This window comes from Doryrhamphus excisus, linkage group LG12 (genome assembly GCF_037039965.1).
Source record: "Doryrhamphus excisus strain RoL-2023G ecotype Guam linkage group LG12, RoL_Dexc_Guam_v1.1, whole genome shotgun sequence".
NCBI lineage: Eukaryota > Metazoa > Chordata > Actinopteri > Syngnathiformes > Syngnathidae > Doryrhamphus > Doryrhamphus excisus.
In genome coordinates, this window is record NC_136368.1 from 253,276 (window position 1) to 281,105 (window position 27,830).

Here is a 27,830-nt window from a genome sequence, read left to right on the forward strand (position 1 = left end):
TTTCCCTGACTTTTCAAGTAACACTCCGACTTTTTGTGTATCTGGTTTTTGGTACCCTGCAATCCACGCTAATCCTCTGTACCTAAAGTATACACACGGCATGTTATGCAGTATTTACAATAGCAATCAGTACTGTCATTACACTGTATAATAATAATAATCATTCATTGATTTGGTATGCATGTCCATCCTATGAAACCCTAATGAAGCAAGAAACAGATGACATTTGCCTTTCACGATGATAGTAACTTATGATAAATACATATTTATAGACATTTATGGCTCCATCCAGGCATACTGTACTGTACTGGTACTGTACTGATACTGTACTGGTACTGTTCTGGTACTGTACGTGGCACTTTTCTTCATCGCGCTTAGTTAGTATGAGTAGTTACAGCCCAGTGCCAGGAGGGGGCGATGACGTAAGCACGGTTCATCCACACCACCGAAGAAGGACTTCCGGTTAGAGTGGCAGTGGCGCCCAAATTGAACAGTTTTCTCGTCCGCTACGTTGGCGGAAGCCGTAAAAGCACCTCCTTTGTATTTATGCAGCTATTAACAGACACTTAATTTAAGCCCGGAAATGGATCCTACGCCGCAGTTTTTTGCAAAGTTGAAGAAGTTGGCCGTGGCCCTCGAAACGGAGACGGCCCGGCTCCAGCGCTCCTTTGACGGTCGCCGTGACAGGGACGACGACGACGACGGTGAGTTATGATACGGATAAACATAAGTGGCTTTCTTAATGATAATAACAAGAGTTGTCTGTTGTTCGGCGTCCCAGAAGTTCCAGAAGCAGCAGCGAGAGGCCAACGAGCTTATCACGACTTGAACTGTGATGTGCTGGGTTTGAAGGTATGGCCAAAACAAAGCATAGTCAAACGTCTGCTTTTTAAAAACTCAGCCTTTCCATCGTTACACTCGCACAACCAGTGGTGTTGAAGACTCATAACTTTATTCATCCGAGACCCAGAGCGGAAGGTTAGCTTAACGACCATACGCTGTCGTGATGGGTCGTTCACGAACGATCTGGCTCTGAGAACCGGCTTGTTCATATCAAAGGCAGCACGTGAGGCGGATCTTTGCTTAAAAACTGCAGCCTGGATGCTGCCTTTTGTTTTAGTTGTTTAATTGTTTAGTTGTTGTTGTTTTATTTCCATTTATATTCCTCCTCTGGTGTCCCCAAGGACATTTCTTGCTTGTTTTTTGTTCATAACTTTGGTTGTATTGCTCCATATCGCATGTTTTTTCCTGAGATGCTTTCTTGTCATGTTGCCACAAATAGATTGCAGTCCTGCGTGGAAACACTGAGCTGGCTGAATAGTGACGCACATTGGTATCCACTGTTGTTAGGCAGAAATGTGCTCTCTCTTTAGGTGGCACAGATATAAAGCAGTGAGAGCCCCCCTAGGATTTGTCTTTTTTTCCCAACGCTAATTCTGTGTTGTTACAGGGCCAGATGCAAGAGGCGCTTACGAAGCAGAAAACACACAGGAGGGAGGTGAACACTTTCATCGATGCCTGCAGGGCCGTGCAGCACAAGGTCGCTGAGGATATCCAGACACTGAAGGGACACTTTGAAAAATATGGCTACCTAGATCCTGCCGACGCACGGAGAACGAGCAGTAAGCATTCTAGCATGCTTGGAGTTGGGCCTTCTTCAAAAGCTCCTCTGGATTCTTGCTGTTCACTCACAATTCATTTTGATCCCATTTACAAAGAAATACTGATCATCTGTTCCAAGGTCAAACTGTCATCTATGCTTAAAACAGTACTACAACAATACTACTACTTTAACTGTGATGACATGCGGGATGATAGATGAAGTATTCTTAATTCTCAAATGATGTTCTAACTGAATTCCATGACCTTGGGGCCTCGGAGGTTCAACTGTTTGTGGTAAATAGGTGCGTCTATCTCACCAGATGAAAAAAAGCCTCATGGAACTCGGACTGGGATGATAGATCATTGATTGTTTTACCCGCCAACATGGAGGAAGTTTAACACGCTAGAATGAAATAGCAGTAAACCGCCACCCCTATGTCTCCATCCATCCACTGCTTATCCTAACCGGGGTCACGGGCATTGTGGCGAGAGTAGCGGCGAGAGTAGCGGCGAGAGTAGCTGCGAGAGTAGCTGCGAGAGTAGCTGCGAGAGTAGCGGCGAGAGTAGCGGCGAGAGTAGCGGCGAGAGTAGCGGCGAGAGTAGCGGCGAGAGTAGCGGCGAGAGTAACGCCAGTATGGTCCTGTGCCACCGTGAATGGAACAACACAATGAAATGCTCTTCATCCAAGTAACAGTATTTCCAAACGCCTGTATTGCTGCTTCCTGCGCTGAAGGTGGAGAAATGGAGGAGCGAGACGAAGAGTCGGGTCCAACGGAGCCTGCGGTTGAAGACAGCGGCCACGAGGAGGAAGAAACTAGCGGTTCGCCATCTTCTCCTCAGATAGCCGCGCCACCCACCTTCACCGACGTGATGCAAACGCCCCGTCTCTCCGACTTTGGCCTGTCTGAGCTGCAGCTGAGGAGGAACCTGGCGGGGGCGGAATGGTGCGCCGAGGTGCCGGCCATGCCCGAGATGAGCCTCCCCCACCCTGCGCTCCACGCGCCCTCCACGCCGCCTTTGCCCCTCACTCCCAAATGTGCGCTGCGTATGGACGAGGACGAGCTGCGGACGCCTCAGATGACCAACTTTGGCATCTCGGAGCACACCATGTGTCTGAACAATGACTTCACCATGGATCTGTTCCGCAAGCACGTCAACAAGCCTCCAGGGTAGACGCAAGCGTGCTTCTCCTGATCTTCTTCGTGGCATCACGTCTCTATTTGTCTTTCCCTACAGACCAGCACAGGACCTCCCGCTGGCACCAGACATCCCTCAGGTGCTGCAAAACCAAGGTGATCAAACATGGTTGGATGCTTCTGGAGGATGCTGCACGATTCATCAACCGTGGAGTCTCCCACAGCCGTCACGGCCTTTAACTAGCGGCAGCTTTAACAGACGTGGCTGTAGACAACCTCCACTTCATCAATAGCCCCCCTGTAGAGCAGCGGCTGCGTTACCAGATTGTCTATGCCATCAATATGAAAATAGTCCATTCATAAACGGTTGTTGTGCTACAGAGAGCTACATTTTCCTTTCCACTTTCTCATGCACCCCATACCATGATTATTAAGTTGAAATATTAGCTTGTTATGCATAATGAATGTTCACATCTAAGGAACTATCAGCCCCTCCTGGCTGTGCCTTAGGCAATCAACAGTAAGTACAGCATGGATATGACGTGTGGATGAACGCCCTTTCCTTCGTCATCGCCAGGCAACCTGGCATCTCCAGAGACGCCCGAGTTTTGCACGCCGGGGTTCAAGATGAAGAAAACAAACGGTCATTGCTCCCCGCCGTCGCAAGGGGACTCCCAATCTCAGAGTGAACCCGACAACCTGGCCACCACCCCTGAGATCCCGACCTTCAAAACTCCTTACGTGAAGCGTCTGGTCAGCACCCAAAAGGTAAAACGACGGACGCACGGTTGCATCATTTTCACCGGGGTCCCCTGAACTGCACGTTTCTCGTAGAGCGCGCAGCGTCCCGAGCCCATCATCATGCAACGTGACGACGGCCACACCTTAGAACTTCTGACGCCATCTCGCAACGACTCATGCGCCCCCCCACGCCCGTGGGAGTATGATGTGCCAGAGTTACATATCGTGGGTGGGGAGGACAAACAGACGCTGCAGATGCCCAAGATGGAGTCCGTTCTGGGCAACATTTTACTGAGCGTAAGAAGCACACACAAGACATTATTTTATTGCCAAGGAAATCCAGATGGAATAGGTGCACATTCTGGAAGATGTAGAAAGATGTAGTGTGCGGGTTATGGTGTGTAGCTAAACGGGCATCACAGGCCCCCTACAATAAGAACAATGTTGGCCCCCAGGGGAGGAGAACCATGCCAAAAGAGGCGCAGCCGTTTGACAGCAAGTCAGTGGAGCCGCCTGTCATGGACATCAACCAGGATGGAGGAGCCACGCGTGAGTTCTGCTTGGGCACCCCCCTCACCAGAAGGGAGTTCCGTGACGCCAGCACCCCTGAGATGCCGGAACTCAGCTCTGTGACGCAGGACATCTGTAAAGTAGGTTCTAGCGCTCATGCACGTGTGGCCGCTCTCTCACGTCCCCTGCTTGTGTGGTGCTCAGCTTGTCCTGCAGACTCAATCCAACGTCCAGCAGAAGAAAGCAGAACCTGCAAGGTGACGTCTGGCTAGCTCAGCCGCCTCCGTGTGACGTACGCCAACACTTGGCCGCCGATCAATAAAAGTTTTGTGTGTGTGTTCAGATGCGTGACTGCCGTCTCTGAGCAGGAGTTCCGCAGTTTGCCCGCCTTTCTAAAGCAGATGACCTTGAAGAACCTCAACAAGGCGGTCCGCAACATGAACAAGTACTTATCAGAGCATCCAGGTCAGTTTCTACACGTGACGGAAAATATCAGGACAAATTCATCAAGTCCAACTGTCCCCGGCGCCCCCTTCAGGAGACATGGGGGACTTCCACATGGAGGAGCTGGAGAAGATGACCAGCGTTGGGATCAAGGCCCCCGTCTACGTGCTCTGCTTGAGCGAACTGAAGAGGCTGGAGCAGGTGGGAGGAGTCGGGAGCGCCGCCGTCTACAAACTGGCGTTGTGCAGCTGAGTGTCGTGTCCAAAGCATCACGTCGTAATCCTCACCGTTTCCATCCTTTCATCATTCATCATTCACTCCTGGCCGCCATGAGCCATGTTGTGTAAACAAAGAATAGACTCCAGGGGTGTCACTTGATGGCTCCATGGCTCCAGTCAAGGTAGAACTCGTATTTAGAAAGCCATTAACAGTACCAGCTTCTCTATGCTCCAACTATGAACAATATTACATTAACATTGACTCCTACTTTGCAAAAATTCACTTATTGCGGTCCGGTCTGGAGCCCATAAACAAAGGATGACTGTAATCGTTCTGGTTTTAGTAATCCTAATCCTAACCAGATTGTAGAACAAATGGAAGTATTTTGTAGAGCAAATCGTCTTCTGGCTGAGAATGGAAATAGATTCTTTGCACTTTGGTGTTGACATGGCAACCGTAAAAAGCAATTAGCCTCTTGTGTGCTCTTAATGAAACCATCATTTTGCCATCATAAACCATCACAACACATCCCTGTCAATAATGCCCCAGACAATTAGCATATTATTAGGAACAATAGTGAAGCTCTGAAGACGCTGGTGACTATTTCCATAAAAATACACGTTAGGACTGCATCATGTCTGACTTCCTGTTTCATTGCCAGTGGAGATGTTGCATGAATGAAGATCAGCGTCCAGTGGCTGGCTGGACCACAACCAGTCAAGGCTGATTCACCAGCGCCTCCGCTGGTTCTAGCCAAGTCCTGCACCATTGTCCATTTTCCACAGACCTGGTTATGTTTAGCGTTGATTGGTTAAGACCATGTTCACACACAAGAAAGCACATGAAGCCGACGTTTGTGTTTAATGATGACAAGCGGAAATTTGAAAGAAATATTTGGGATGATGACTGACGAGTCTTTGACATGAATCTTTGCTTAACTTCTAACACCGGTCACGAGTCCCCAAATGAGTGGAAATGGCTAGATCCATCTCATCTTCCCAGTTGTCAGGAACATGAAAATGTCTGTTCTTTTGGTCTTGACCACTTTCCTCCTCGGCCTGTTGAGGGACACCAAAACCAGCATCGCCCTGATTAATTCCATTCATTGCATTTTGTCTTGAAAATGTGCAGCTTGATGGCCCCCCTAGTGGTCACAGTGGTCCAGACAATCCTGGGATTGAAGACTGCCAGGCTTTTCCTTCTCCTGCCTCGTTGCGTTCATGCCGTCCAATGTGTGGCCGTCCAATGTGTGGCCCCCCGGGGCCTTCTGAGCGTTAAGCTGGGCCTGCATGTCAGGGTCGGGGTCTTTGTAAGTCTCCAAGTGACTAATCAAGGCCTCCAGTAAGGTGTTGGAGAATTTCTTCATGGCAGCGTTGAAGTACTCTTCCAGGATGACTGGGGCCGACTTCTGATGGTTGGCTTCGTCCCCCAAAGCCTTTTTTAAAATGTCCTCCTGAGTGGCCAAAGGGACGTCTCCATCGAGTGTCTCTTGTGGTGGCGGGCTCGGCGATTTGCACCAAGGCACGTCTTCCTGTGTCACATGACCGTCCTCCGACTCCCCACAGGGAGAGATCCTGTCTGCTGTTGCCGCAGCCTGGTCCTCCTCGCTGGGCATATCAAGAACACCCGTGGACACTTCAGGAACACTTGGACTCTGAGGGGACGCGGACTTTGATGCCCCCGCTCCCATTGGTTCAGCATCACGGCCGTATTCCACGACATCCTCATCCTCACAAGGGGAGACGGAGGCAGGCTTCACATCTGCTTCCTGTTCCGCTAATGGCGATGGGCTGAACCACGTCGGAGCCAAATCGTTCTCCTGGTCTACGTCAGCCCCGTCTTCCACAAGGTCTGGCCATTCGGAAGTCATCATCACGGCAGGAGTCTCTTCAGGGCTCAGGGATTTGGATGCCAAGTCCTCTGATTCCACGTGGTCTTCCAAGAGATCCAACCTCTGATCAGCGGCCATCAGGACCGCAGCGCTGTCCGCACGCAGCTCCTCGCTCGGTGACGACATTGATGATTTGGACACCACGCTGTCTCCTTCCTGTCGGACCACCTGATCGGCGTAGGGTGAGACCGCTGCCTCCTCTGGGGAATATGATGGACTCAAGTACTGAACCACCTCATGTTGAGCCTGATCATCATCTTCTTCTTCATCTGCACCGTCGTCCATCCCGGTCTGGAAGTCTGCACACGGGGCCGTCTGGTCCTCTTCGGGCGCTGATGGACACTTGGGTGCTTTGTGGTCATGGATCTCATGTAAGTAGGTGGGTAAATACTCAGCTGATTCGGAATGAAATTCTACTTCTTCATCCTCCTGAAGATAGAACTCCTCACAGGCAGACAGCAGCGCTGGTGTCACATCTGCATCCTGCTCCTCTGGCAAGGACGGACTCGATGGGATGTCTTCAATTTGGGTGCCATCATCTTTCCCAGCATCCTGCATAATCTCATCCAGGAGGCCCTCATCCAGACTTATGAAGGGGGGGGACAAGGTCTGGAGACACTCTTCCTGTTCCGGGGGTTCCGGAATTGAATCCTTCAGCAAATTAAAACCTAACTCCTGGAAAACGGGGCTTAAGGCCGGAGTCACATCTCGGGTCTGCTTCCCTCGTGGGGACAGGCTGAGGCATTTTGGCGCCACGTCCTCCTCCAGTTCGTGTTCATCCACCACCAGATCCAGCTCTTCGCCGGTGGAGACCTGGGGCGATGACATGGCGGCCTCGTTGTCGCCGTCGCTCCACACTGAGGTGTCCATGGACGCATGGATGCATGGATCAAGCAGATGGTCTCTGCGCACGACAAAATTGCCTTCCTTGGAGGGATCATTGTACTGGTCCATGTGGTGAACCAAGCCCTTGTAGATGGTGTTGGAGGCGGTCTTTATGGCAGCTTTGATGTCTGCGTCCAGGCTGATGGTGCCAGTGGAGGACGCCTGAGAACTGTTGTCATGTTCTGAAGACTCTGGGCTGACCGCACAAGTGTCTTCGTTATGCGGAGATGATAACCTGGAATAGTGGGACACCAGCCTTTCCAGTACCACCCCGTCGTCCTCCCTGTGGTCCAGTTCCTGACTGACGGGGCTCCAGTTTGTCTTGTATCCAATCTGGATGTCGTCATCAGAGCACAGTGTGGTGGGGGTGTCCGTATCTGAGGAGCTTCCGCCCCTTGACATCACATCTCGATGCGAAGCGTCTTTGGCGAGTGGAGACCTGTGTCCGCCGTCAAAGTCGCTTGATGGTCTCTCGTCGCCGAGGTGGAGCCCGTCCAGCAGCCCGGAGAGGAGCATATTTGCAATGTCGTCGGGGTCGGAAAAAAAGGGGTTTCTTGGGTTGGTCGGCTCCATTTCCGAATGTCAGGATTTAGACAAAGCTGTACTCAAGTATGCTGGTGTCAAGTATCCCTTTGTGTACTCTTAGAGTAACGTGCACGTAAGTATGCTATCTGCTCGTCCACAAACCTCAGCTTTTTGTTGCCCACCAACCCCGGCCCCCCACATGACTTGACATAGACCTTTATGACTCTACGGCAGCCTTTATGATCGGCAACCTGGAGCCTTAGATGACAGTTGGCCAGTTATGACTCCGGAGAAATCTCACATCCGATGACTCCAGCCTTTATGACTCGAGACGACATCGTCGTTATTGCATCATCAAGTCCTGAGGGGCGGCCCCGCTGTCACGTCATTTGGGTGGCACTGCTGACTATTTCATAAAGTCAACGTCGGCAGCTGAGCCGAGTACGTATCCTTGGGGTACACCTCGATGTGTGGGATCCAACATTCAACAATAGGCTTAAAATGTAGCAGCTCATACACCACCGACTGGCAACCAATAAAGATGGCTGATTAATGATTAATATACTTTTATGACTATTGGCCTATTTTAGCTATTTTCATTTGTACATTTCAGGAAGGCAAATCTTGAATAATAATCCTTTCTGAATGTTCCTAAATAGGAATTTTTACTAACAAACATTTAAAATGACTTTAAAACATGTAATGAAATATTTGAATGGATTGACACCGCTTATTAGCAGTTAAGGAGGCTGATAACTGATATTCGGATATTCATTTGAAGTTGAAAGTGTAAAAATGAGCTTTAGATTGGTTTCATGGCCTAAAGCATGTTCATTCAGCAGATAGCAAAAAGGAAGAAATATAAAAATACCTCCGGAAGAGCATGGAGTTTGTAAACTCGGATTCTAACCTTCGGATGAAGTGTGCAAGCTACTGGGCGTGCTGGGGCTTTCTCAACCAATCAGGTGGCGCCGTGGGTGGAGCGATGCAGGAGGCGGGAGTGGCGAGGGGTGTGGCTGTATCTGAGCCTAATGGTTCAACTACTAGTTTTTACTCCTTAGATAAACTGGCTTCATAAAAGGTAACACACATTTGTTTGGATGTAAGACGATGTCATTTATGTTTATTCTTTTTATAATTGGCCCTCTGCATAATGTCAAAATAAAATGAATTCATTAATAGTGAGATTTATTTGATCAGATATTAGTTTTTATGACTATATAACACGAAGCGAAGATGTTTTGTTGTGTTGGTTTAGCATATAGCATATTAGCATGGTTTAGCATGACTTACAATTTGTTAGCAAATTGAATGCACAAAGTGTATCAAAGTGGCCCAGCACACTGAGATATTTTCATTTATATATTGTATACATTAAGAAGATTAAAGCTTAAATGACTTACGTCGTTTCGTCATTGTTTTGTTTTCGTCCATTGTAATGACGTCAGAGGTAGACCCCGCCCCTTCCCGCCCATCGTTCGACGAGACGGCCGCCATTTTGGGAGTCAAAAACACCCGCCAGGCAGCTAGCTAGCCGCTGCCTTTGCTATGGTCCATACGTGCGTGGTGGCCGGCTGCAGGAACCGAAGGACGCCCGGCACCGGCCTGTCCTTCTATCGCTTCCCCCGGGACCCCGAGAGGAAGCAGCGGTGGATAGCGGCCGTCAACCGGCAGGGCTGGGTGCCCAACGACGGCAGCCGGCTGTGCAGCACGCACTTCATCTCTGGTAGTACACTTCCATCTCTGGTAGTACACTTCCATCTCTGGTAGTACGCTTCCATCTCTGGTAGTACGCTTCCATCTCTGGTAGTACGCTTCCATCTCTGGTAGTACGCTTCCATCTCTGGTAGTACGCTTCCATCTCTGGTAGTACGCTTCCATCTCTGGTAGTACGCTTCCATCTCTGGTAGTACGCTTCCATCTCTGGTAGTACGCTTCCATCTCTGGTAGTACGCTTCCATCTCTGGTAGTACGCTTCCATCTCTGGTAGTACGCTTCCATCTCTGGTAGTACGCTTCCATCTCTGGTAGTACGCTTCCATCTCTGGTAGTACGCTTCCATCTCTGGTAGTACACTTCCATCTCTGGTAGTACACTTCCATCTCTGGTAGTACACTTCCATCTCTGGTAGTACGCTTCCATCTCTGGTAGTACGCTTCCATCTCTGGTAGTACACTTGCAACTATTAGCTAACTATTGTTATTAGCTAACTATTGTTATTAGCTAACTATTGTTATTAGCCATTGTTGCTCCTCTCAACGTCTTTGTACGTTGAAATAAAGTTAGTGTTTACAGTGAAGTGGAATAAAAGTTCCGGTACATGTCAGGGAAGTTAGTTTTCCACTCATCAAAGGATCTTCTATCTGTGGTTTGTCGTGAAAGTGCTTGAGCAAATACGGGAACGCAAAATGCTGCGTCCTCCTTTTCTGCGTCCAGGTAAACAAGTGAAGAACCCTCGTTCACCCGATTATGTCCCTTCCATCTTCACCGCCGCTTCCTTCTCCGCTGAGATGAAGGAGCCTGGTCTGCTGGACGTCCCGGACAAGCAGGAAGCCCGCGTGGAGGCGGCCAATGCCTTGCTCTTCCTGCAGCGCCAGGGCGGGTCCGGACTGGAGCGCGAGTCCAACATGGAGGGCAGCGCGTCGTCCTCAATGAGTGCAGACGACGACGACGAAGATGACGAGTCCGTGAGCGACAAAGATGAAGCATCCGCCCTGACCTCCAACGCCTCGGTCAACTACGACGACGTCCTGAAGGCGCTGAGGCGAGAGAACCGAGCCTTGAGGGAGTCTGTGGAGAAGATGTCCCTGTCGGAGAGCTCCTTGAGGAACGACGCAGAGAAGGTGAAGTTCTACACGGGCTTGCCCAACTTCTTCGTGCTGGAGACGGTCATGCTGCTCCTGGCGCCGCACATGGACGCTATCAGGACCGTCAAGCTGTCCAAGTTCCAGCAGCTCCTGCTCACGCTCATGCGCCTCCGCCTGGACCTGCGCAACCAGGACCTGGCCTACCGCTTTGGCGTCAAGGTGGGCACGGTGGTCAGGACGGTGCATCACATGGTCAACATCATGTCCTCCACACTGGTGCCCACCGCCGTCTTCTGGCCCTCGCGAGCTGAGCTGAGGAAAAACCTTCCCGCTGCCCTGCGCTCTTCCTGCCCTGACTGCGCCGTCATCGTGGACTGCTTTACGGTTCCTTGCGAGGGCCCGGTTGCCCACGGCAACAAGCCCCAACTGGGGGCGACGGCAGCTTGTAACGTCCTAAATTACCTGATTGGGGTGGCCCCTCAGGGGGTGGTCACCTTTGTCTCCAGGGGTGTCCTGGGAAACGTCGGCCCCCGCAATCTGGCCGAGAGCAGCGGATTTCTGTGCAAGCTTCTCCCGGGAGACGTGGTCCTGGCCAGCCGGGATCTGGACATTGCCGACGCCGTAGCCGCCCGTGGAGCCCGCTTCGGGGTGGCGGGCGGCGCTGCGGCAGACGTGCAGGGCGTGCAGGCCCACGTAGAAAGGGTGGTGTCCATGGTGAGGCAGCGGTACGCCATGCTCGGCGGTCCCGTGGAGAGTCCCTTTGCCTCGGCCGCAGAGCGCACGTCCAACATGTCCACCTTCGACAAGATGGTACGAGTCGCTTGTGCCCTAAACAACCTCTGCATCTCCGCTGCGCCCCTTGAGTGAACGTTGGCGTGCTAGGGCCTGCCTCGGTCGCTGAATGGGGACACCGAAATATGAGAGACACGTGTCGCTATGGAGCGGAACTATCGACTGCTTGGAGGACACGGCACTGCCGCTCAAAGCCGGGAGTTGTAGTTTTTCAAGCACTTTTGTAGTCCTATTTTCTATTGGACATCATAAACATGTGGTGAAGACGGAATAGCCAAGCCCCTAACGACACAGTACTTAACAATGGACCGGTCCAGTGTGCCTTGTCAGGATGTTTTAAACAGAAAAGCACTTTTGTTAGGATGCAATCTGAAAACCAACCAAAATGTTAACAGTGCTCTGGGTTAACCTGTCAGTTGGCGCCCTCCAGCGGTCAATCCACAGAAGGCAGGACAACGGCTGCTGGTGATTCTGCCATTTCTTTAAAAGATTAGCCTTCGCTCGTGGACAATGTAGAACATATATCAAATGATTTTATGTATGAGTTAATTTTTTAGATGTTATTCTATTTTTGGCACACAGAAAGACAAATCTCCACAGTGAAAAGCCTTGCTAGCCGTGTATTTTTTTTATTTTTCACAACATAATCCCAAGTAGTGGACTTCCGGTTGGCCGTGTAGGCGATGATTGCACGACGATTGTTGTTTCTCCATTTTATTTGGTTTCTTCCTCGTTGGTTCAAGCAAGGACTTCCGCCTGTACGCATGTGTTTGTGGCGTCCACCATGCTTTTATTTTTGCACTGTTTCCGGTGTGGAAGCTGACAGCCGGTTGCTTTATTGCCCAGACGGCTTGCTTCGAAAAGTTTGACTTCGGAGTAAAAAGTGAGGTGTTGAGGCTCCGGCTAGAATGTGACGTGTCCAGCTGGGGGCTCCGGGGGTGTCAGACGGAATGCGGTGGTGGTCTGGTCGTGGTCCTAGAATTAGCGGATCAGCCGTTCCGTGACGTCCCACTCCTAATATTTTTCACCCCTTTTCTTCGCCACACCAGGAGAAGGTCGTGGGTGCTAAAGCTCTGGTTGGCATTGTAGCGTACTTGCTTGTGCCTAATGAAGTGGTCTGTGAGTGCTTCATAAAACACCGGAAAGTAGAAGTGCATATTTTTAACTTTGCATATTAAACCTTTGGACAAAATAGCTCGGTGTCTGTATGTCGACAAATGGTCTTCAACATGCGGCTCCACACAATGAGCCGAGTGCATGAAACCATAGAAAAGTATATTTCAATACATTAGCTCGGCTGTGTCGCGAAGCATCCACCCGAGTAGACGATCTTCGCTCTGGCCCCCGCTGCTGACGCGCGTCGGTCCGTCACGTGACGTGTGGAATGTTAACAATGTAGCGAGTGTCCAACTTTGTGCCTCGCTGCTGCTTCTTCTCCTTCTGCTGCTGCTCCAAAATGGAGCCCGGGATCACCCCCTTTCCTCCGCTCCTTCGCCCCCGCTGAGGCCGCCCGAGGCACCCGAGTCCCGGACAAGAGTTCCAAGAAGGAGCCGACGGAGGACGACCAAAAGTGGCAATTGGACCGAATCGAAGTGATCGTCGTGGCCGCTTCTTCTCACATGGTGAGGACAGCCTTGTTTCTTTGGCGTTGATCGGAGTCGCCATGAAAGTTCCGGGGGGGGGGGGTCTGATGTCAAAACGGGAAGGTGGTGGTCGTGGGAACATGGCTGCGTGGGAGTGTTTGTGCCGTTAATCCCCTTCTTTTCGAACAGGCCAGTTGAGCCGCACACAGGACGCTAAAACTGGGCTTTCCACATTTTTCCACGGTCCCGTGCGCGTGTGTGGGGTGGGGGGGGGGGGGGGGGGTTACGGTAGACCAGCATAGCCGGCCTGGGGTGCTTTTAGCCCCCCCTGCAACTGTGCACCCTAAATAGTTGGGATTCCGTGTTATAATTATCCACGCGGGATGAATCGATTCCCTGGAAGGGCCTGAACTTGGTGTTCATGGTGTCCCTGGAAAGACCCGGAAAGTACACAAAGTACACGTTTGGGGGGGGGGGGGGTATACCTGTATACCTTTGCTGTGGATGACTAATACACTTTGGGGGCATACCTGGGGGGGGGCATACCTGGACCCTTTTGGCCGGGAAGAGTGACACCTTGCCATCCAGTAAGGCCCTTTGGTGCTGGACTCACTTGCCCCCCCCCCCCCCCCCTTTCCCTTTCAAAACATCATGTGATAACAACATCAAAGACGCCACACAAACAAAATCACCAAAGTTGGCATCTTTGGAAAAGTTGGAATATGGCAACGATGTGGTAATAATGTGGGGATTAGATGTCCAAAGATGGAGGCCAGTAAAGATGCGTCCTGTACAGCGCGAGTCCGATTCCTAGCAGGGTAACCTGGCTCGTTCACAAGGTTTCCACTTCTCCATCGCGCAAGAATTAGTTTTGTTTTGTTTCCGTTGAAGAGTGTTTTATTGCTTTCATCTGAACGTTCCTAGCGCTCAACTGTCACTGTACAGTTGCTACAGCTTTATGACACAGTTTGACCCTGGAACAGATGAATTGACGGAATGCGTGATTTCCGATGGCAGTGAATGTCTCACAGCGTCCCCACAATCTCTTTATGCAATCTTGGACTGGCTGGAACGCGTACCAGGAACGCGTACCAAGAACGCGTACCAAGAACGCGTACCAAGAACGCGTACCAAGAACGCGTAAAGACCGTCTATTTTTACAAACGTGTAAAGGAGGCGTTGGCGGCCCTTTAAATGTTGGGGCGGCCGACTTGTCCCACATCCGATGTTCCACAGGGGGGGGGGGTGTTTACTGATGACAACGCTGCTCAAGTATGCGGTGACACGCTGACTCGTGCAACTTGTGCTATGCGCTGACCTGGGGGGGGGGGGTGCCTGGCTGGGGCCGGGGCCAGGAAAAGGGCTGGGGGGGGGGCACATTGTTTTTTAGGAGTTCTTACAATCTTTAATTGTTGAATTATGAACTAGCACCCCACGTGTTGCTCAATCAATCTGACTGCACTCGGTTTTTTTTGGGGGGGGGGGGGGGGTCAATTCACCGAAAATATCATATATTAAAAAAATGACTATAATACATTGGTAAAAATATCATAAAAAACATTGAAATGTATGTGAAAATAACAGAAATAAAGTTGAAATGAAAGAATAAGGTGAAGGTGAAAGTACAATATTAGTATTACAATATTAATATTCATATTAGAAGAGATTTACTGTAATATTTATTACAATCATTCTTGGAAATCTGAGACATGTTGGCATGTCGGACCGCCATCCCGTCCCTCTGGAACGCATCGGCGTGGCGTCCCAACATGTCGGTGTGATTTTGCCAGGTTCCCAGATGACCCCCCCCCCCCCCCATCCCCCTGTTTTGGACCAGCCCAAGTCCGTGTGAGGATGCTCAGCATCTTCTCTGGTTTTGTGCAGGCGCAGGTTGGCAGCATCACGGTTGGGTTCCGTGCCACCCTTGGGACCGGCTGCATCTCCTGGAATAAGCTGGAACCCGAGCCTTGAAAAGCACAGCATGGAGCGCCTGTAGGACCCCCCCCCAACAACACCCCCCCATCGGAATCCACAGACGCTCCAATAAGGACCACAAGTCTTGGATCTATTTGCTGGGTGGCTAACTGAGCGTGTGAGCGGTTCCCCGTGCCGGGTGCCTGACCGGGCACCTCCGCCATGAGACCCAAGACGTTCCCGGCGGCCCCCTATGTGGGCAACACCCGGCAGAGGCTTCAGGAGATCAAGGAGGGCCTGAAGCAGCCCGCCAAGATGGTGAGCCAGGCCCTGCACGGGGGTGGCCCGCGAGCCGAGGGCGGCCGCCCGGCCGACTGTAAAGGCGGCAAGGACACGACAGGTCGGCAGCAGCCGGTGCGACCCCCGCAGAAGTTCAACAACTACCAAAATGCCCTGCGAGAGATCCGCAAGTCCCTCATGCCCTTCGCCAACGAGTCGGGGCCCTCCTCCGGGTCCGGGCACCCAGCCGGCGAGGTCAACCGGCAGATGCTGCAAGAGCTGGTCAATGCCGGATGCGACCAGGTGAGTCCGGCGCGCCCGTTCCGTGTTGCTGTTCCCTGCTGCATGACGCTCCCGTATTTTATTTTGCACCTGCAATATCCTACTGGGCTGGCGTTCCTAGCTTTCTTAGCTTTCCTAGCGTTCCTAGCTTTCCTAGCTTTCCTAGCTTTCTTAGCTTTCCTAGCTTTCCTAGCTTTCCTAGCGTTCCTAGCTTTCCTAGCGTTCCTAGCGTTCCTAGCTTTCCTAGCGTTCCTAGCGTTCCTAGCGTTCCTAGCTTTCATGCTAGTCCGCTGGGGGTTTCCTACACACACACACACACATGCTGCTGCTCTGCACATTTACCACAATAACGGTATACATTTACCACAATAAAGGTATACATTTACCACAATAAAGGTATACATTTACCACAATAAAGGTATACATTTACCACAATACAGGTATACATTTACCACAATACAGGTATACATTTACCACAATAAAGGTATACATTTACCACAATAAAGGTATACATTTACCACAATAAAGGTATACATTTACCACAATAAAGGTATACATTTACCACAATACAGGTATACATTTACCACAATAAAGGTATACATTTACCACAATAAAGGTATACATTTACCACAATACAGGTATACATTTACCACAATAAAGGTATACATTTACCACAATAAAGGTATACATTTACCACAATAAAGGTATACATTTACCAGAAAAGTTTACAAGAAAAAATCTGTAATTTATGAGAATAATGTACATTTATGACAAAAAGTGATAACTTTATGATAAAAGGCCCCCCTTTGATAGCTGTCTCAGGCACTGCCTGCAGAAATAATGTTAATGACTGCTGATGGTAAGAATAGAAATCATCTTCATAACTATATTAATAATAGTATTAACTCTTATTATATAATAATAGTAATAACTATATTATTAAATATTATTAAATAACTATATTAATATATCCCCAGTGTGGAGAAGTCTGATTGCCAGGTGGATTTTCCAGCCGGCTGGGAGGCGGAGCCTTATTGATTTGGAATGCTAGCGTATTTAAGAGGCCCTGGGTCGGATGCTCTCATCTTGGCTGATATTCCCAGCGTGTGATGGGATGGCGATGGGAATGGCGATGGCCATAGGGAAGGAGAAAAAGGCGCCGGGCCACAATGGAGGTCCCTTCCTGGCCCCCACGGCCGCCGCCATTGTCAGCGCTGCAAACAGGAAGGCGACATTCAATGGCAGCAGGGTGGATCAGTTCCTTCTGTTCCAGTCCGGTCCCCACCCTGCCTGTGGCGTCCCCGTCTGTGGGGCAGCATTCCATACCCTCTCGGGACAAACGTATGGGTCACAACTCATCGGGGCCAGACATGTGGGACAATGCTGTGCTTCCGACTCTTTGGGGACGGCCCCTTCTTCTTCCCAGGGCACGGGTCCAGGTCCGTAACGGCATTCCTGGGGGAGCTGGGTGTGCAGGAACACTTTTGGGGTGAACTTGCAGGAAGTCCACCGTGGATGGTGTGGAGGATGAGCAGGAAATAATTTGGTATTTGGTCACTTTCACGGGTAAAGCAGGACAGGGTCAGTGTTTCCCAAAAGACTCCAATTTATTCCCGATGGCATGGTGTTTCCCAAAAGACTCCAATTTATTCCTGATGGCATGGTGTTTCCCAAAAGACTCCAATTTATTCCTGATGGCATGGTGTTTCCCAAAAGACTCCAATTTATTCCTGATGGCATGGTGTTTCCCAAAAGACTCCAATTTATTCCTGATGGCATGGTGTTTCCCAAAAGACTCCAATTTATTCCCGATGGCATGGTGTTTCCCAAAAGACTCCAATTTATTCCCGATGGCATGGTGTTTCCCAAAAGACTCCAATTTATTCCCGATGGCATGGTGTTTCCCAAAAGACTCCAATTTATTCCCGATGGCATGGTGTTTCCCAAAAGACTCCAATTTATTCCCGATGGCATGGTGTTTCCCAAAAGACTCCAATTTATTCCCGATGGCATGGTGTTTCCCAAAAGACTCCAATTTATTCCCGATGGCATGGTGTTTCCCAAAAGACTCCAATTTATTCCTGATGGCATGGTGTTTCCCAAAAGACTCCAATTTATTCCCGATGGCATGGTGTTTCCCAAAAGACTCCAATTTATTCCCGATGGCATGGTGTTTCCCAAAAGACTCCAATTTATTCCCGATGGCATGGTGTTTCCCAAAAGACTCCAATTTATTCCTGATGGCAGTATTAGTATTAATTATTAATTCAGTATTCAGTATTAACTAAATAAATACCGTTAACTTAGTATTAACTAGGCTGCACGGCGGACGAGTGGTTAGCACGCAGACCTCACAGCTAGGAGACCCGAGTTCAATTCCATCCTCGGCCATCTCTGTGTGGAGTTTGCATGTTCTCCCCGTGCAAGCGTGGCTTTTCTCTGGGTACTCCGGTGTCCTCCCACATTCCAAAAACATGCTAGGTTCATTGGGGACTCCAATGTGAGTGTGAATGGTTGTTTGTCTATATGTGCCCTGGGATTGGCTGGCCACCAGTCCAGGGTGGACCCCGCCTCCCCCCAAGACAGCTGGGATTCTCTGGTTTACATAGGAAACTTGTTGGGGTGTCTCCCCCCGCCCCCCTCCCGCCCCCACCTCACCGCTCACACCCGCCTCTTATCGGCCGACCTCGTCTTCTCCTCTCCAGCTGCAAATCAGCCGATTGGCTCGTTGCATAACTCACTCTTTTTTAGGGAGGAAATGTTTTAGAGGGGGAGGAAAGGGGGAGGGGGTGGGGGTGGTATGCCACGCATCCAGATGACAGGAAAGGGTGCGTGTGTGTGTGTGTGTGTGTGTGTGTGTCCTGTCTGCATTTTTCCCCTCCGTCCCCAGAGGGCCCCCCCCCCCCCACGTATGGAATCAGTGGTGGTGGATTTTATGTAACGACGACGACAACAGGATGTGACTTGCTAGCATTTGTTGGTGCACCATCATGTCTTGGTGGGGGGGGGGGTGAAGATGATGATGGTGATGGTGCTCTGGCACCCAGCTGGTCATTCAAACTCCGTGAATAAAAATCCTAATTGTTAGGCAGCCCACCAACGTGTTTGGGATTATTCCCTTGGAGGGACGCCTTGCTCAGTCATCAACATCTCCACATAGCCGGCTGCCGTTTGACGCCCCTGCACAACACCTTTCATGTTTGGTGCTCTCATGCAAACGTGTTGACCATGATGTCCATGTTCAATAAGACACGCCCAATCAGGCCGTCACACGTGTTGGAAATATGTCGAGAAGCACATATACACACATAATACACACATAATACACACATAATACACACATAATACACACAAGAAAAGTGTAGTACTCAGCATGATTATTGCTCTATGTTATTGATCATATATCATAAAGGAGGTCTGTGTGGGGAACAATAAGCCACTATTCTGGATTAACGGATCACCTGGCAGCGTTTTTATTCCCTCCCCAACGGGAAAAGAACCCAAATGATCCAGACAGGAATATTTAGGGCGGTTCTTTTAATGACAGGAAACTCCCATCCGTGTTGGCTCACAGGAATCTCTCCGGCTGCTCCACGCTTCCTTTTCCCTGTCAAAGTGCAGACTTATCCCATCCATCTCTGGAATGCAACATGGAGCGAAATTCTTTGGTGTGATGGCCACTGTGATCATAACCCCCCCCCCCCCCATCCTAAAAAGACAGTGAGTGGTGATGGATGTCCAGGGCAGGAGGAGGTGCTCAATGTTGACCTCCATGCCAGAAGGCTCCATGAAGGCGTTGAAACGGGAAGGGAAGGGAAGGGAAGGGAAGGGAAGGAGCCCGCCCCTCTGCTGCACATCTGGGACGAGCAAATCCTTCCAAACGTCCGTGGGTCAGTACGACACCTCCCTGGCAGGGACCAGGGATCAGTCACTTTTCCCGTCTGTCAGGCATGACCTACATTGAGGAGAGAGAAAGAAATCACTCCCAAGCTGCAAATTACAATTCCCATTTTCCCATCTTCCCATCTTCCCATCTTCCCGCCGTCGTTTGACCCACTTCTGCTGCGTGTGTGCGGGTGTTGTTGTGCTCTTATTGTGACAAGCACAGGAAGTCTGTTTCATTTGACCTTCATCAAGGAAATCTTTTTTGTCAGGTCATTATTTATAATCAGCAGTATAACATAGGTACGTTTTGGGAAAATATCAGTTCCCAACTAAAAAAGGGAGACAAGCAGCGATTTGTGACAAGATACGTTGGCTTAGACGCAGGTGAGATAATGTACCTAAACACCTAGAGCAACATCATCAACACATCCAAATAACCATGACTCCATGAACCATGTACCTTTTCATATTTGGAAGTAATCTGTGTGTGTACATGCGTGTACATGCGTGTACATGCGTGTACATGTCTCTCCTATACGTAACCTGCACACTACACTCCTTCACACTACACACCTTCCACGTCCTCCTTCCTGTTAGCCTGATTCCTCCTTCCTGTTAGCCTGATTCCTCCTTCCTGTTAGCGTGATTGCGTGCCGATGGGAATCAGGGATGTGTTTTGGCCGTTCGAGTCCACCTGCATGCCCACCTGGTAACGAGCATGATGGCCGCCTACAGGACCGGAGCGGAACTGGAACTGTTTTGTGCTCCACAGGAAATGGCGATCCGGGCACTGAAGCAAACGGGCAGCAGGAACATCGAAGCGGCGCTGGAGTACATCAGTAAGATGGGCTACCTGGACCCCCGCAACGAGCTCATTGTCCGCGTCATCAAACAGACGTCGCCAGGTACGCCGACACGCCCATCATCCTGATGGCCTTGGTGGTGACCATGCTTATCTGGTGCCGTTTCAGGAAAGGCAGGAATGCCCCCTTCCATGGACCACCGTCCTGCAATGGAGGCCTCGGGTGACGCCACAGGTGCTATGCCTCCTTACCACCCGATGGGGGCCCCCATGTATGAGAGTGTACCTGCTTTTGGGCCAGAGGGACCTTACATGGGTCCTCCCCCCGTCATGAACTACATGATGCCTCCGTCCGGGACGGCACAGGGCCCCCCGATGGGGAACCCCATGGGGCGTCCCCCCAGCATGGGCAGCTACCCGCCAGTGATGGCCACCCAGAGTAACCCCGCCAACTCCATGTACCCTCCTGGGGCCCAGCAGAAAGGCTATCCCGGGGGCATGGATCAGCACGGGGCCATGATGAGCTACAATGTCCCAGCTCAACCTCTGCAGCTTCCACCCCAGCCCCCAGGGGCTCCCGTTCCAGGCCCCCACTATGACTACGGCCATGCCAGGCCTCACTTAATGGAGACGGCGGGCTACGGAGTCAAGAGAACCGCCTCCTTTCAAAACAAGATGGCGCCCCCAGACAATTACGTCAACATGGGCCAGGGCGGGCCAGGAGGGGGCGGGGGTGGCTACCCCGCCAATCTCTACCTGCCCTCTCACTCACACCCGCGGCAGGCAAGCCCAACCTCCCACCAAGTCCACATGATGTCCCGTTCCCCGGGTGGGGTGCCAGCCATGGGCCCGGACTTTCCCGATCTTCCCCAGAGCCTCATGACCCCATCCAGGGCGAGCCTCAACCTGGACATGTACGAGCACCACTGGGCGGGGCCTCCGGGTCCTGAAGGGGCCCCCCCAGCCAGGCAGCCACAACCCCAGGGACCCTTCAGGGGTGAGGTTCGGGTTCCTAGCAGAGCCAACTCATTCAACAGCCGCTCTGCCGCATCCAACGGCATTCGGCCCACGATGACTGCACCCCCTTCAGGTGGAAAACCGGAACCTTCCCTGGGCCCCCCCAACACCATCACGGCCGTCACCTCTGCCCCCATCCAGCAGCCGGTCAAGAGTATTCGGGTGATGAGGCCCGAGCCCAAGACCGCCGTGGGGCCGTGCCACCCCGGCTGGATGACGGCCCAGGCCCAGGATTCATCGGAAGCGCTGGCCTACATGGCGGAGGAGACGTACTCCCTGGAGCCCCCGCAGGAGCCACGCTGCCCACCTCCGCCTTACCCCAAAAACCTCTTCATGCCGGTGGCACCTGGTGAGACCGGGACCCTGGAGGGTGCTGCAGCCGTCATCGGCAGGGCTCAGGACCTTAGCAACGCTGCTTCCAGAAGCGCGCACGGCGGCAGCGGAGGGAGTGCCAACGCGGACGACGGAGACCAGCGGGTGAAGGAGAAGACCAAAGTCAGCAAGGGGGACAAGAAGCAGATCCAGACGTCGCCCGTGCCGGTCAGGAAGAACGGACGTGATGAGGAGAAACGAGAGTCCCGCATCAAGACCTACTCGCCTTTCGCCTTCAAGTTCTACATGGAGCAGCACATCGAGAACGTGATGAAGACCTACCAGCAGAAGCTCAACCGCAGGCTTCAGCTGGAACAGGAGATGTCCAAGGTAAGGGTCTTGGAGTCGGGAGGGGCATGGACCAGGAAGGGCTGACATGTTGGATCCGCCTGGCTTGGATGGAGCGTGCTGTGATGGATCTGCTCCGTGTATGGCAGTCCATATCAGGCTGACTCAGTTCTGGTTCTGGTCCAAGTGGTTTATTTTGGGGAGGTGGGTTTGTTGGTGCCAACAGTTCTTTGTCGGCCATGATGCAGTCTCTTGGTGCACCGTCGGCCTTGGTCAGTCACATGGAGATTAGCTTTAGCAGCTTTAGCTGGAACCTGACCTATCTTTGGACTGTTTTCTTCACTTTTGGCACTTTGACCTTGTACCTTTGACCTTGTACCTTTGACCTTGTATTGGGAAATGATAGCTGCTGAAATACAGTAGTCCATTCTCGTGTTTGAATGACCTTCAATGTTCGTCACGGTCGTCTGGGTTAGCCGTTAGCTCTTCCATCGGTAAACACGGGATCTTGCCTCGGGGGGCAGTATGGCCAAAACCAGAAGGAAGTCCAAATACAGCACCGTACAACAAGTTTGACGCTGACCTCCTTCTCGTCTCCCCGCACAGGCCGGCCTGTCGGAGGCGGAGCAGGAGCAGATGAGGAAGATGCTGAACCAGAAGGAGTCCAACTACAACCGGCTGCGACGCGCCAAAATGGACAAATCCATGTTCGTCAAAATCAAAACCTTGGGGATCGGCGCCTTCGGGGAGGTGTGCCTAACGCGTAAGGTGGACACCAGCGCTCTCTACGCCATGAAGACGCTACGCAAGAAGGACGTCCTCAACAGAAACCAGGTGAGCTCCTCTCGTCGTCGTTCACGCGACTTGGCCGCTGTGACTGACGTCCACCGCCGCCGCGGACGCAGGTGGCCCACGTGAAGGCGGAGCGCGACATCCTGGCGGAGGCGGACAACGAGTGGGTGGTGCGTCTCTACTATTCCTTCCAGGACCGCGACAGCCTCTACTTCGTCATGGACTACATCCCCGGGGGCGACATGATGAGCCTGCTCATCCGGATGGGCGTCTTCCCCGAACCCCTGGCGTGCTTCTACGTGGCCGAGCTGACGCTGGCCATCGAAAGCGTCCACAGGATGGGCTTCATCCACCGCGACATCAAACCCGACAACATCCTCATCGACGTGGACGGGCACATCAAGCTCACCGACTTCGGCTTGTGCACCGGCTTCCGATGGACGCACAACTCCAAGTACTATCAGAAAGGTGAGCGGGATTTGTGGGGTCCCGTCTTCGGAACGACTCACGGACCCCGGTCCCCGTTGTGTCCGCAGGGAGCCACGTGAGACAGGACAGCATGGAACCCGGCGACTTCTGGGACGACGTGTCCAACTGTCGGTGCGGGGACCGTCTGATGACGCTGGAGCAGCGGGCCGATCGGCAGCACCAGCGCTGCCTGGCGCACTCCCTGGTGGGCACGCCCAACTACATCGCCCCCGAGGTGCTGCTTCGCAAAGGTGGACCGCAGGAAGTGGCGTCGTACTTGGCCCCGTTCGTGGTGCCGGTCGGTAACGTGTGTCTGTGTCGCCAGGTTACACCCAGCTGTGCGACTGGTGGAGTGTGGGCGTCATCCTGTTCGAGATGCTGGTGGGGCAGCCGCCCTTCCTGGCCCCCACTCCCACGGAGACCCAGATTAAGGTCAGTGCGGTCTGGACTCCTGATGATTCTTTTTGGTGGTAAAGGGGCTTGTTGGCGGGCGTCTTCTGTTGCAGGATGTCCGTGTGAAAGACGAGACATGTGACAGGAAGTGACGTGTACCCCCCTGTCCTCAGGTCATCAACTGGGAGAGCACCCTGCAGGTGCCCGCGCAGGTCCAACTGAGGCCGGAAGCCGTGGACATCATCGCTCGCCTCTGCTGCTCGGCGGAGGACCGCCTGGGGGCCAACGGTGCCGGTGAGATCAAGGCGCACCCCTTTTTCGGGAAGGTGGACTTCTCCAGCAACCTGCGGCAGCAGCCTGCCCCCTACCGGCCCAAGATCGCCCACCCCATGGACACGTCCAACTTTGACCCCGTGGAGGAGGAGGGCGGGCCGGGCGCCTGGAGCGACAGCGGCGACAGCACCCGCGCCTTGGACGCCCTCTGCTCCCCGCACGGAAAGCACCCGGAGCACGCCTTCTACGAGTTCACCTTCCGCAGGTTCTTTGACGACAACGGCTGCCCCTTCCGCTACCCCAAACCTCTGGAGGCCGGCACCGGGACGGGCCCGGAGGAGGAAGAGGAAGCCGAGGAGGACGAGGAGGAAGAGGAGGAGGGCGGTGAGGGATGTGAGCCCGTCTATGTGTAGACCGGCCGACCCCGCCCATCACGCTTCCTACGCCCCTCCATGGCCTGCCACCAAAAAGCCCCACAAAGCCCCACGCCGGCTCCATGCCGACTGGCGGAGTCTGGTAGGAATGTAACACAGGTGGGAATCCCTCGGCTCTCCTGGCTCTTCCTTCCATTCCTTATCGGATCCTGGTCTTGGACCGACTCCAGCGTGACTTTTAAGCGAGCTTTTACACTGAAATATCACACGTGAACAGGAAGTCGGTGGGACTGAACCAAAGCCAATCCCAAAAAGGGGGTGCAAGTTTCCTAGCAAACTGCAATGGCCATTTCATGTGGCGTTACCAAATATGACAACGACCCCCCCCCCCCCCCCCCCCCACATTCCACTGGGACAGCTGGTGTACGACACCGTAAGCAGGAAATACAGAAAAGCCAGAAAATCCACTTTGTCAGGATCAACAGGAGACTAGTTGGTCCTCTTTGGGACTGCTGCTTCTACACGGCGGGGGGGGGGGGGGGCGCTGTCGCCCCCTGCTGGACTCTCATAGACACCCCACCCCCCACCCGTGGAAAAAACAAATCCTCTTCAGAATGAGAGGAGCCAGATGAAGACCCACCACCCCCCAGTTGGTCATCCGTCGGCATCCGACAATGTTCTACGTCAGCTCATTCGTTGACTTGGGCCCCCTGGCAACACTGCTAATATGAAATATGAAATATGAAATATGCTCCTGTTTTTGTCATTTCATATCCATGCTTACTACTTCCTGTTCAACCACCACTTGGGAAGTGTGGTCATGTCATGTGACGTGTCGTGTGTCATGTGATGTGAACACGAGTAGCGTCCTCCATGCTAAATGATATGGCCTCATATCAGGAGAAGCGTGGAGGAGATGCCAAAGTCCAGGCGTCACGGCTTCGTTAGCGTGACGAATGAAGACACGACGCTTCCTTCACCGCCGAGCCACCAGACGCCTTTCAGCAATCAACAAATGTTGGCGATATGCTGCAACATGCAGTGAAACAGGATGAAAGGAAATCATCCATAATTCCCATAATTATTCCATGATTGCGGATGAACGGAGCTGCGGGGGCACGTGGTCGCTCCAGATCTCAATTCCACGCCGCTGTCGGTCGTCCCGACTTTAATGGAGGAGGAGTGGCCAGCAAAGCCAATGTGACAGATTTTAGCCCCTCTTTTTCCGGCCTGGTGGGTGGGAAGGTCGTGGGAACGGCGGGATGGAGAACGGATCAGCCCGCCTGGATGGACCTCCTCAAGTCCTAAAATGATTGGGTGGAGAAAGGCCACGCTCTTATGGCCAAGTGCAATACCATAACGTGTCCTTATCGCCCTCTCCAAGTAGTGGAAGGAGCCGTGTACACATATACTGCTGCAGTATGCAGTATGCAGTATGCAGTATGCAGTACTATATGCGTACTACTTTCAGTTACATGTGCTGCTTTTCACCGATTACAAATGTTTTGTTGCCGCCTAACCTGGTGGATGATGATGATGATGATGATGATGTATGAGGACCGTGATGGCTGATGATGAGTCTTCGCCGGCCGCGTCCAGGCGGGTCCTGAACGCGGCGCCGTGAAGGTCTCCTCAGAAGGATGTGGGCAGTGGGCTTTGCAGTCTGAAGGAGGAATGGAAGGCTTGGTGGCTCCTGGTCCAGCTTCCAAAGCTTCCAAAGCTTCCAAAGCGGTTGGGAGGAAGGAGATGCACTGGCGTATTAGGGCCACACCCACGTGACAAAAGACCAGCCTGACGTTCTGGCCTGACCTTCTGGAGAACCTTTTCTTGCAGCAACGGACTTCAACAACACAACTCAGACGCATACATTTAGAGTAGTTATTGAGGAGGTGACGAGTAGAGTGGTGACAGGGGAACTAAGACATACTACATTTAGAGTAGTTATTGAGGAGGTGACAAGTAGAGTGGTGACAGGGGAACTAAGACATACTACATTTAGAGTAGTTATTGAGGAGGTGACGAGTAGAGTGGTGACAGGGGAACTAAGACATACTACATTTAGAGTAGTTATTGAGGAGGTGACGAGTAGAGTGGTGACAGGGGAACTAAGACATACTACATTTGGAGTAGTTATTGAGGAGGTGACGAGTAGAGTGGTGACAGGGGAACTAAGACATACTACATTTAGAGTAGTTATTGAGGAGGTGACGAGTAGAGTGGTGACAGGGGAACTAAGACACTACATTTAGAGTAGTTATTGAGGAGGTGACGAGTAGAGTGGTGACAGGGGAACTAAGACACTACATTTAGAGTAGTTATTGAGGAGGTGACGAGTAGAGTGGTGACAGGGGAACTAAGACATACTACATTTGGAGTAGTTATTGAGGAGGTGACGAGTAGTGGTTGGTGTTAAGTAGGTTGGTTGTTGGTTAACTACTGTAATTTGTGTGTAAAGTCACCTGACTGTACTGTTGTAGCCTAGCAACATCGTCGTGGAAACGGCGTCTTTCTTGGCTTCACATAGCGACCGCGACCTTGTGACTTCATGACTGCGGTCTGGGAACTTGACCACTTTATTCTCGCAAGGCTGTGGTGTACTTTGTGTACTTTTACTAACTGTTTTCCTCGGCATGGAGGACAAAATGACATCATCAAACGTTTTCTGTGCAACATTACCACTCTTCTCTCGGCTTTATTTGTGTCCCAGTACCACTTTCAACTTGGAACAGGAAGACTTTGGTAATGGTGATGGTAGTGGTAGTGGTAGTGGTAGGGGTAGGGGTAGGGGTACAAATTTCCCCACTGAGGGACGAATAAAGGCATATCTTAATGGTAGGGGTAGGGGTCGTGGTAATGGTAGTGGTAGGGGTTGTGGTAATGGTAGTGGTAGTGGTAGGGGTCGTAGTAATGGTAGTGGTAGGGGTCATGTTAATGGTAGTGGTTCCACTAGAAGTTCATTGTTCCTGTGACATTACGACGTCCATCATCTTTTGGCGATATGGCGACAGACTTCTTGGAACTTTGCATTTTTGTCATAGCGTGACAACTTTTTTGACACAATTTTGCGACTTGTGGTAGTCTTCCCTTTTTGCCAAGGTGAACTTAAGGACATATTCCCTCATGTTTGTGTGGCCCTAATACGCCCTTGGTCCGAGACCACAGCTCCAGCCTTTTGCGTAGGTTGTTGCATTTTGCTGACTAAGCCCTGATGTTTGACTGGCAGGATGATGGCGATGGTTGTGCTCCACCATGTATTTACTGTCCATGTGCTCTCCTTGATTTCACCTCCGTAGCAACACCTAGCATCAAAAGCCGCAGCAGCAGCGGTGGCGAGCGGCAATGTATGGCGTTACCTTTCACTAACGTGTGTGGTGAAGCTAGTTGCTAGCCGGCTAGCAGCTAGCCCATGTGGTGTCGCTACGTCAGTGGGCGACTTGGGCGTACCATTATTAACAATGGCAATAATAACGGCATTGTGACTAGCGTGGTTAAAATACAGGTCCCATTCCCAAGCGGAGCCTCGTTTGCACCTTCACGAGGAATTTAAGGCGGAATGC

The 27,830-nt window shown here is 51.8% G+C and overlaps 3 protein-coding genes across 4 annotated transcripts; all 3 read left to right on the forward strand.

Annotated features, from left to right (window-relative positions):
- The first annotated feature begins 419 nt into the window (after positions 1-419).
- ska3 (spindle and kinetochore associated complex subunit 3) lies at positions 420-5,514 on the forward strand. 2 transcript variants are annotated; one of them, XM_078795298.1, is made up of 11 exons: positions 420-704; positions 782-852; positions 1,451-1,622; positions 2,336-2,771; positions 2,839-2,894; positions 3,316-3,506; positions 3,582-3,776; positions 3,935-4,129; positions 4,194-4,246; positions 4,333-4,454; positions 4,528-5,514. In XM_078795298.1, the coding sequence occupies exons 1-11, from the start codon at positions 584-586 to the stop codon at positions 4,683-4,685; spliced, it is 1,770 nt and encodes a 589-aa protein (XP_078651424.1). In that variant the 5' UTR covers positions 420-583; the 3' UTR covers positions 4,686-5,514. The 2 variants fall into 2 exon arrangements, with proteins under 2 accessions (XP_078651424.1, XP_057939007.2); XM_058083024.2 differs by having other exon boundaries at positions 421-704; positions 3,573-3,776; positions 4,528-5,305.
- Positions 5,515-9,404: 3,890 nt separating this feature from the next.
- LOC144901516 (uncharacterized) lies at positions 9,405-11,208 on the forward strand. Its single transcript, XM_078795090.1, has 3 exons — positions 9,405-9,679; positions 10,389-10,959; positions 11,040-11,208. Exons 1-3 carry the CDS (start codon positions 9,502-9,504, stop codon positions 11,068-11,070), a joined length of 780 nt encoding a protein of 259 aa, XP_078651216.1. The 5' UTR covers positions 9,405-9,501; the 3' UTR covers positions 11,071-11,208.
- Positions 11,209-11,621: 413 nt separating this feature from the next.
- lats2 (large tumor suppressor kinase 2) lies at positions 11,622-26,058 on the forward strand. Its single transcript, XM_058082389.2, has 9 exons — positions 11,622-13,173; positions 15,019-15,630; positions 20,267-20,399; positions 20,466-22,015; positions 22,580-22,807; positions 22,879-23,233; positions 23,302-23,484; positions 23,559-23,665; positions 23,800-26,058. Exons 2-9 carry the CDS (start codon positions 15,271-15,273, stop codon positions 24,310-24,312), a joined length of 3,429 nt encoding a protein of 1,142 aa, XP_057938372.2. The 5' UTR covers positions 11,622-13,173; positions 15,019-15,270; the 3' UTR covers positions 24,313-26,058.
- The last annotated feature ends 1,772 nt before the right edge of the window (positions 26,059-27,830 follow it).

What these genes read in the sequence shown, in the direction of transcription:
- LOC144901516 (XM_078795090.1), top strand. Translation starts at nt 9,502, where the DNA reads ATGGTCCATACGTGCGTGGTGGCCGGCTGCAGGAACCGAAGGACGCCC. An exon ending in CAGCACGCACTTCATCTCTG is followed by an intron (nt 9,680 to 10,388) that starts GTAGTACACTTC and finishes TTCTGCGTCCAG; the next exon opens with GTAAACAAGTGAAGAACCCT. An exon ending in CTGCGCAACCAGGACCTGGC is followed by an intron (nt 10,960 to 11,039) that starts CTACCGCTTTGG and finishes CCACACTGGTGC; the next exon opens with CCACCGCCGTCTTCTGGCCC.
- ska3 (XM_058083024.2), top strand. Translation starts at nt 584, where the DNA reads ATGGATCCTACGCCGCAGTTTTTTGCAAAGTTGAAGAAGTTGGCCGTG. An exon ending in CAGGGACGACGACGACGACG is followed by an intron (nt 705 to 781) that starts GTGAGTTATGAT and finishes TCGGCGTCCCAG; the next exon opens with AAGTTCCAGAAGCAGCAGCG. An exon ending in AAGAAAGCAGAACCTGCAAG is followed by an intron (nt 4,247 to 4,332) that starts GTGACGTCTGGC and finishes GTGTGTGTTCAG; the next exon opens with ATGCGTGACTGCCGTCTCTG.
- lats2 (XM_058082389.2), top strand. Translation starts at nt 15,271, where the DNA reads ATGAGACCCAAGACGTTCCCGGCGGCCCCCTATGTGGGCAACACCCGG. An exon ending in ACGTCCTCAACAGAAACCAG is followed by an intron (nt 22,808 to 22,878) that starts GTGAGCTCCTCT and finishes CCGCGGACGCAG; the next exon opens with GTGGCCCACGTGAAGGCGGA. An exon ending in CTCCAAGTACTATCAGAAAG is followed by an intron (nt 23,234 to 23,301) that starts GTGAGCGGGATT and finishes TTGTGTCCGCAG; the next exon opens with GGAGCCACGTGAGACAGGAC.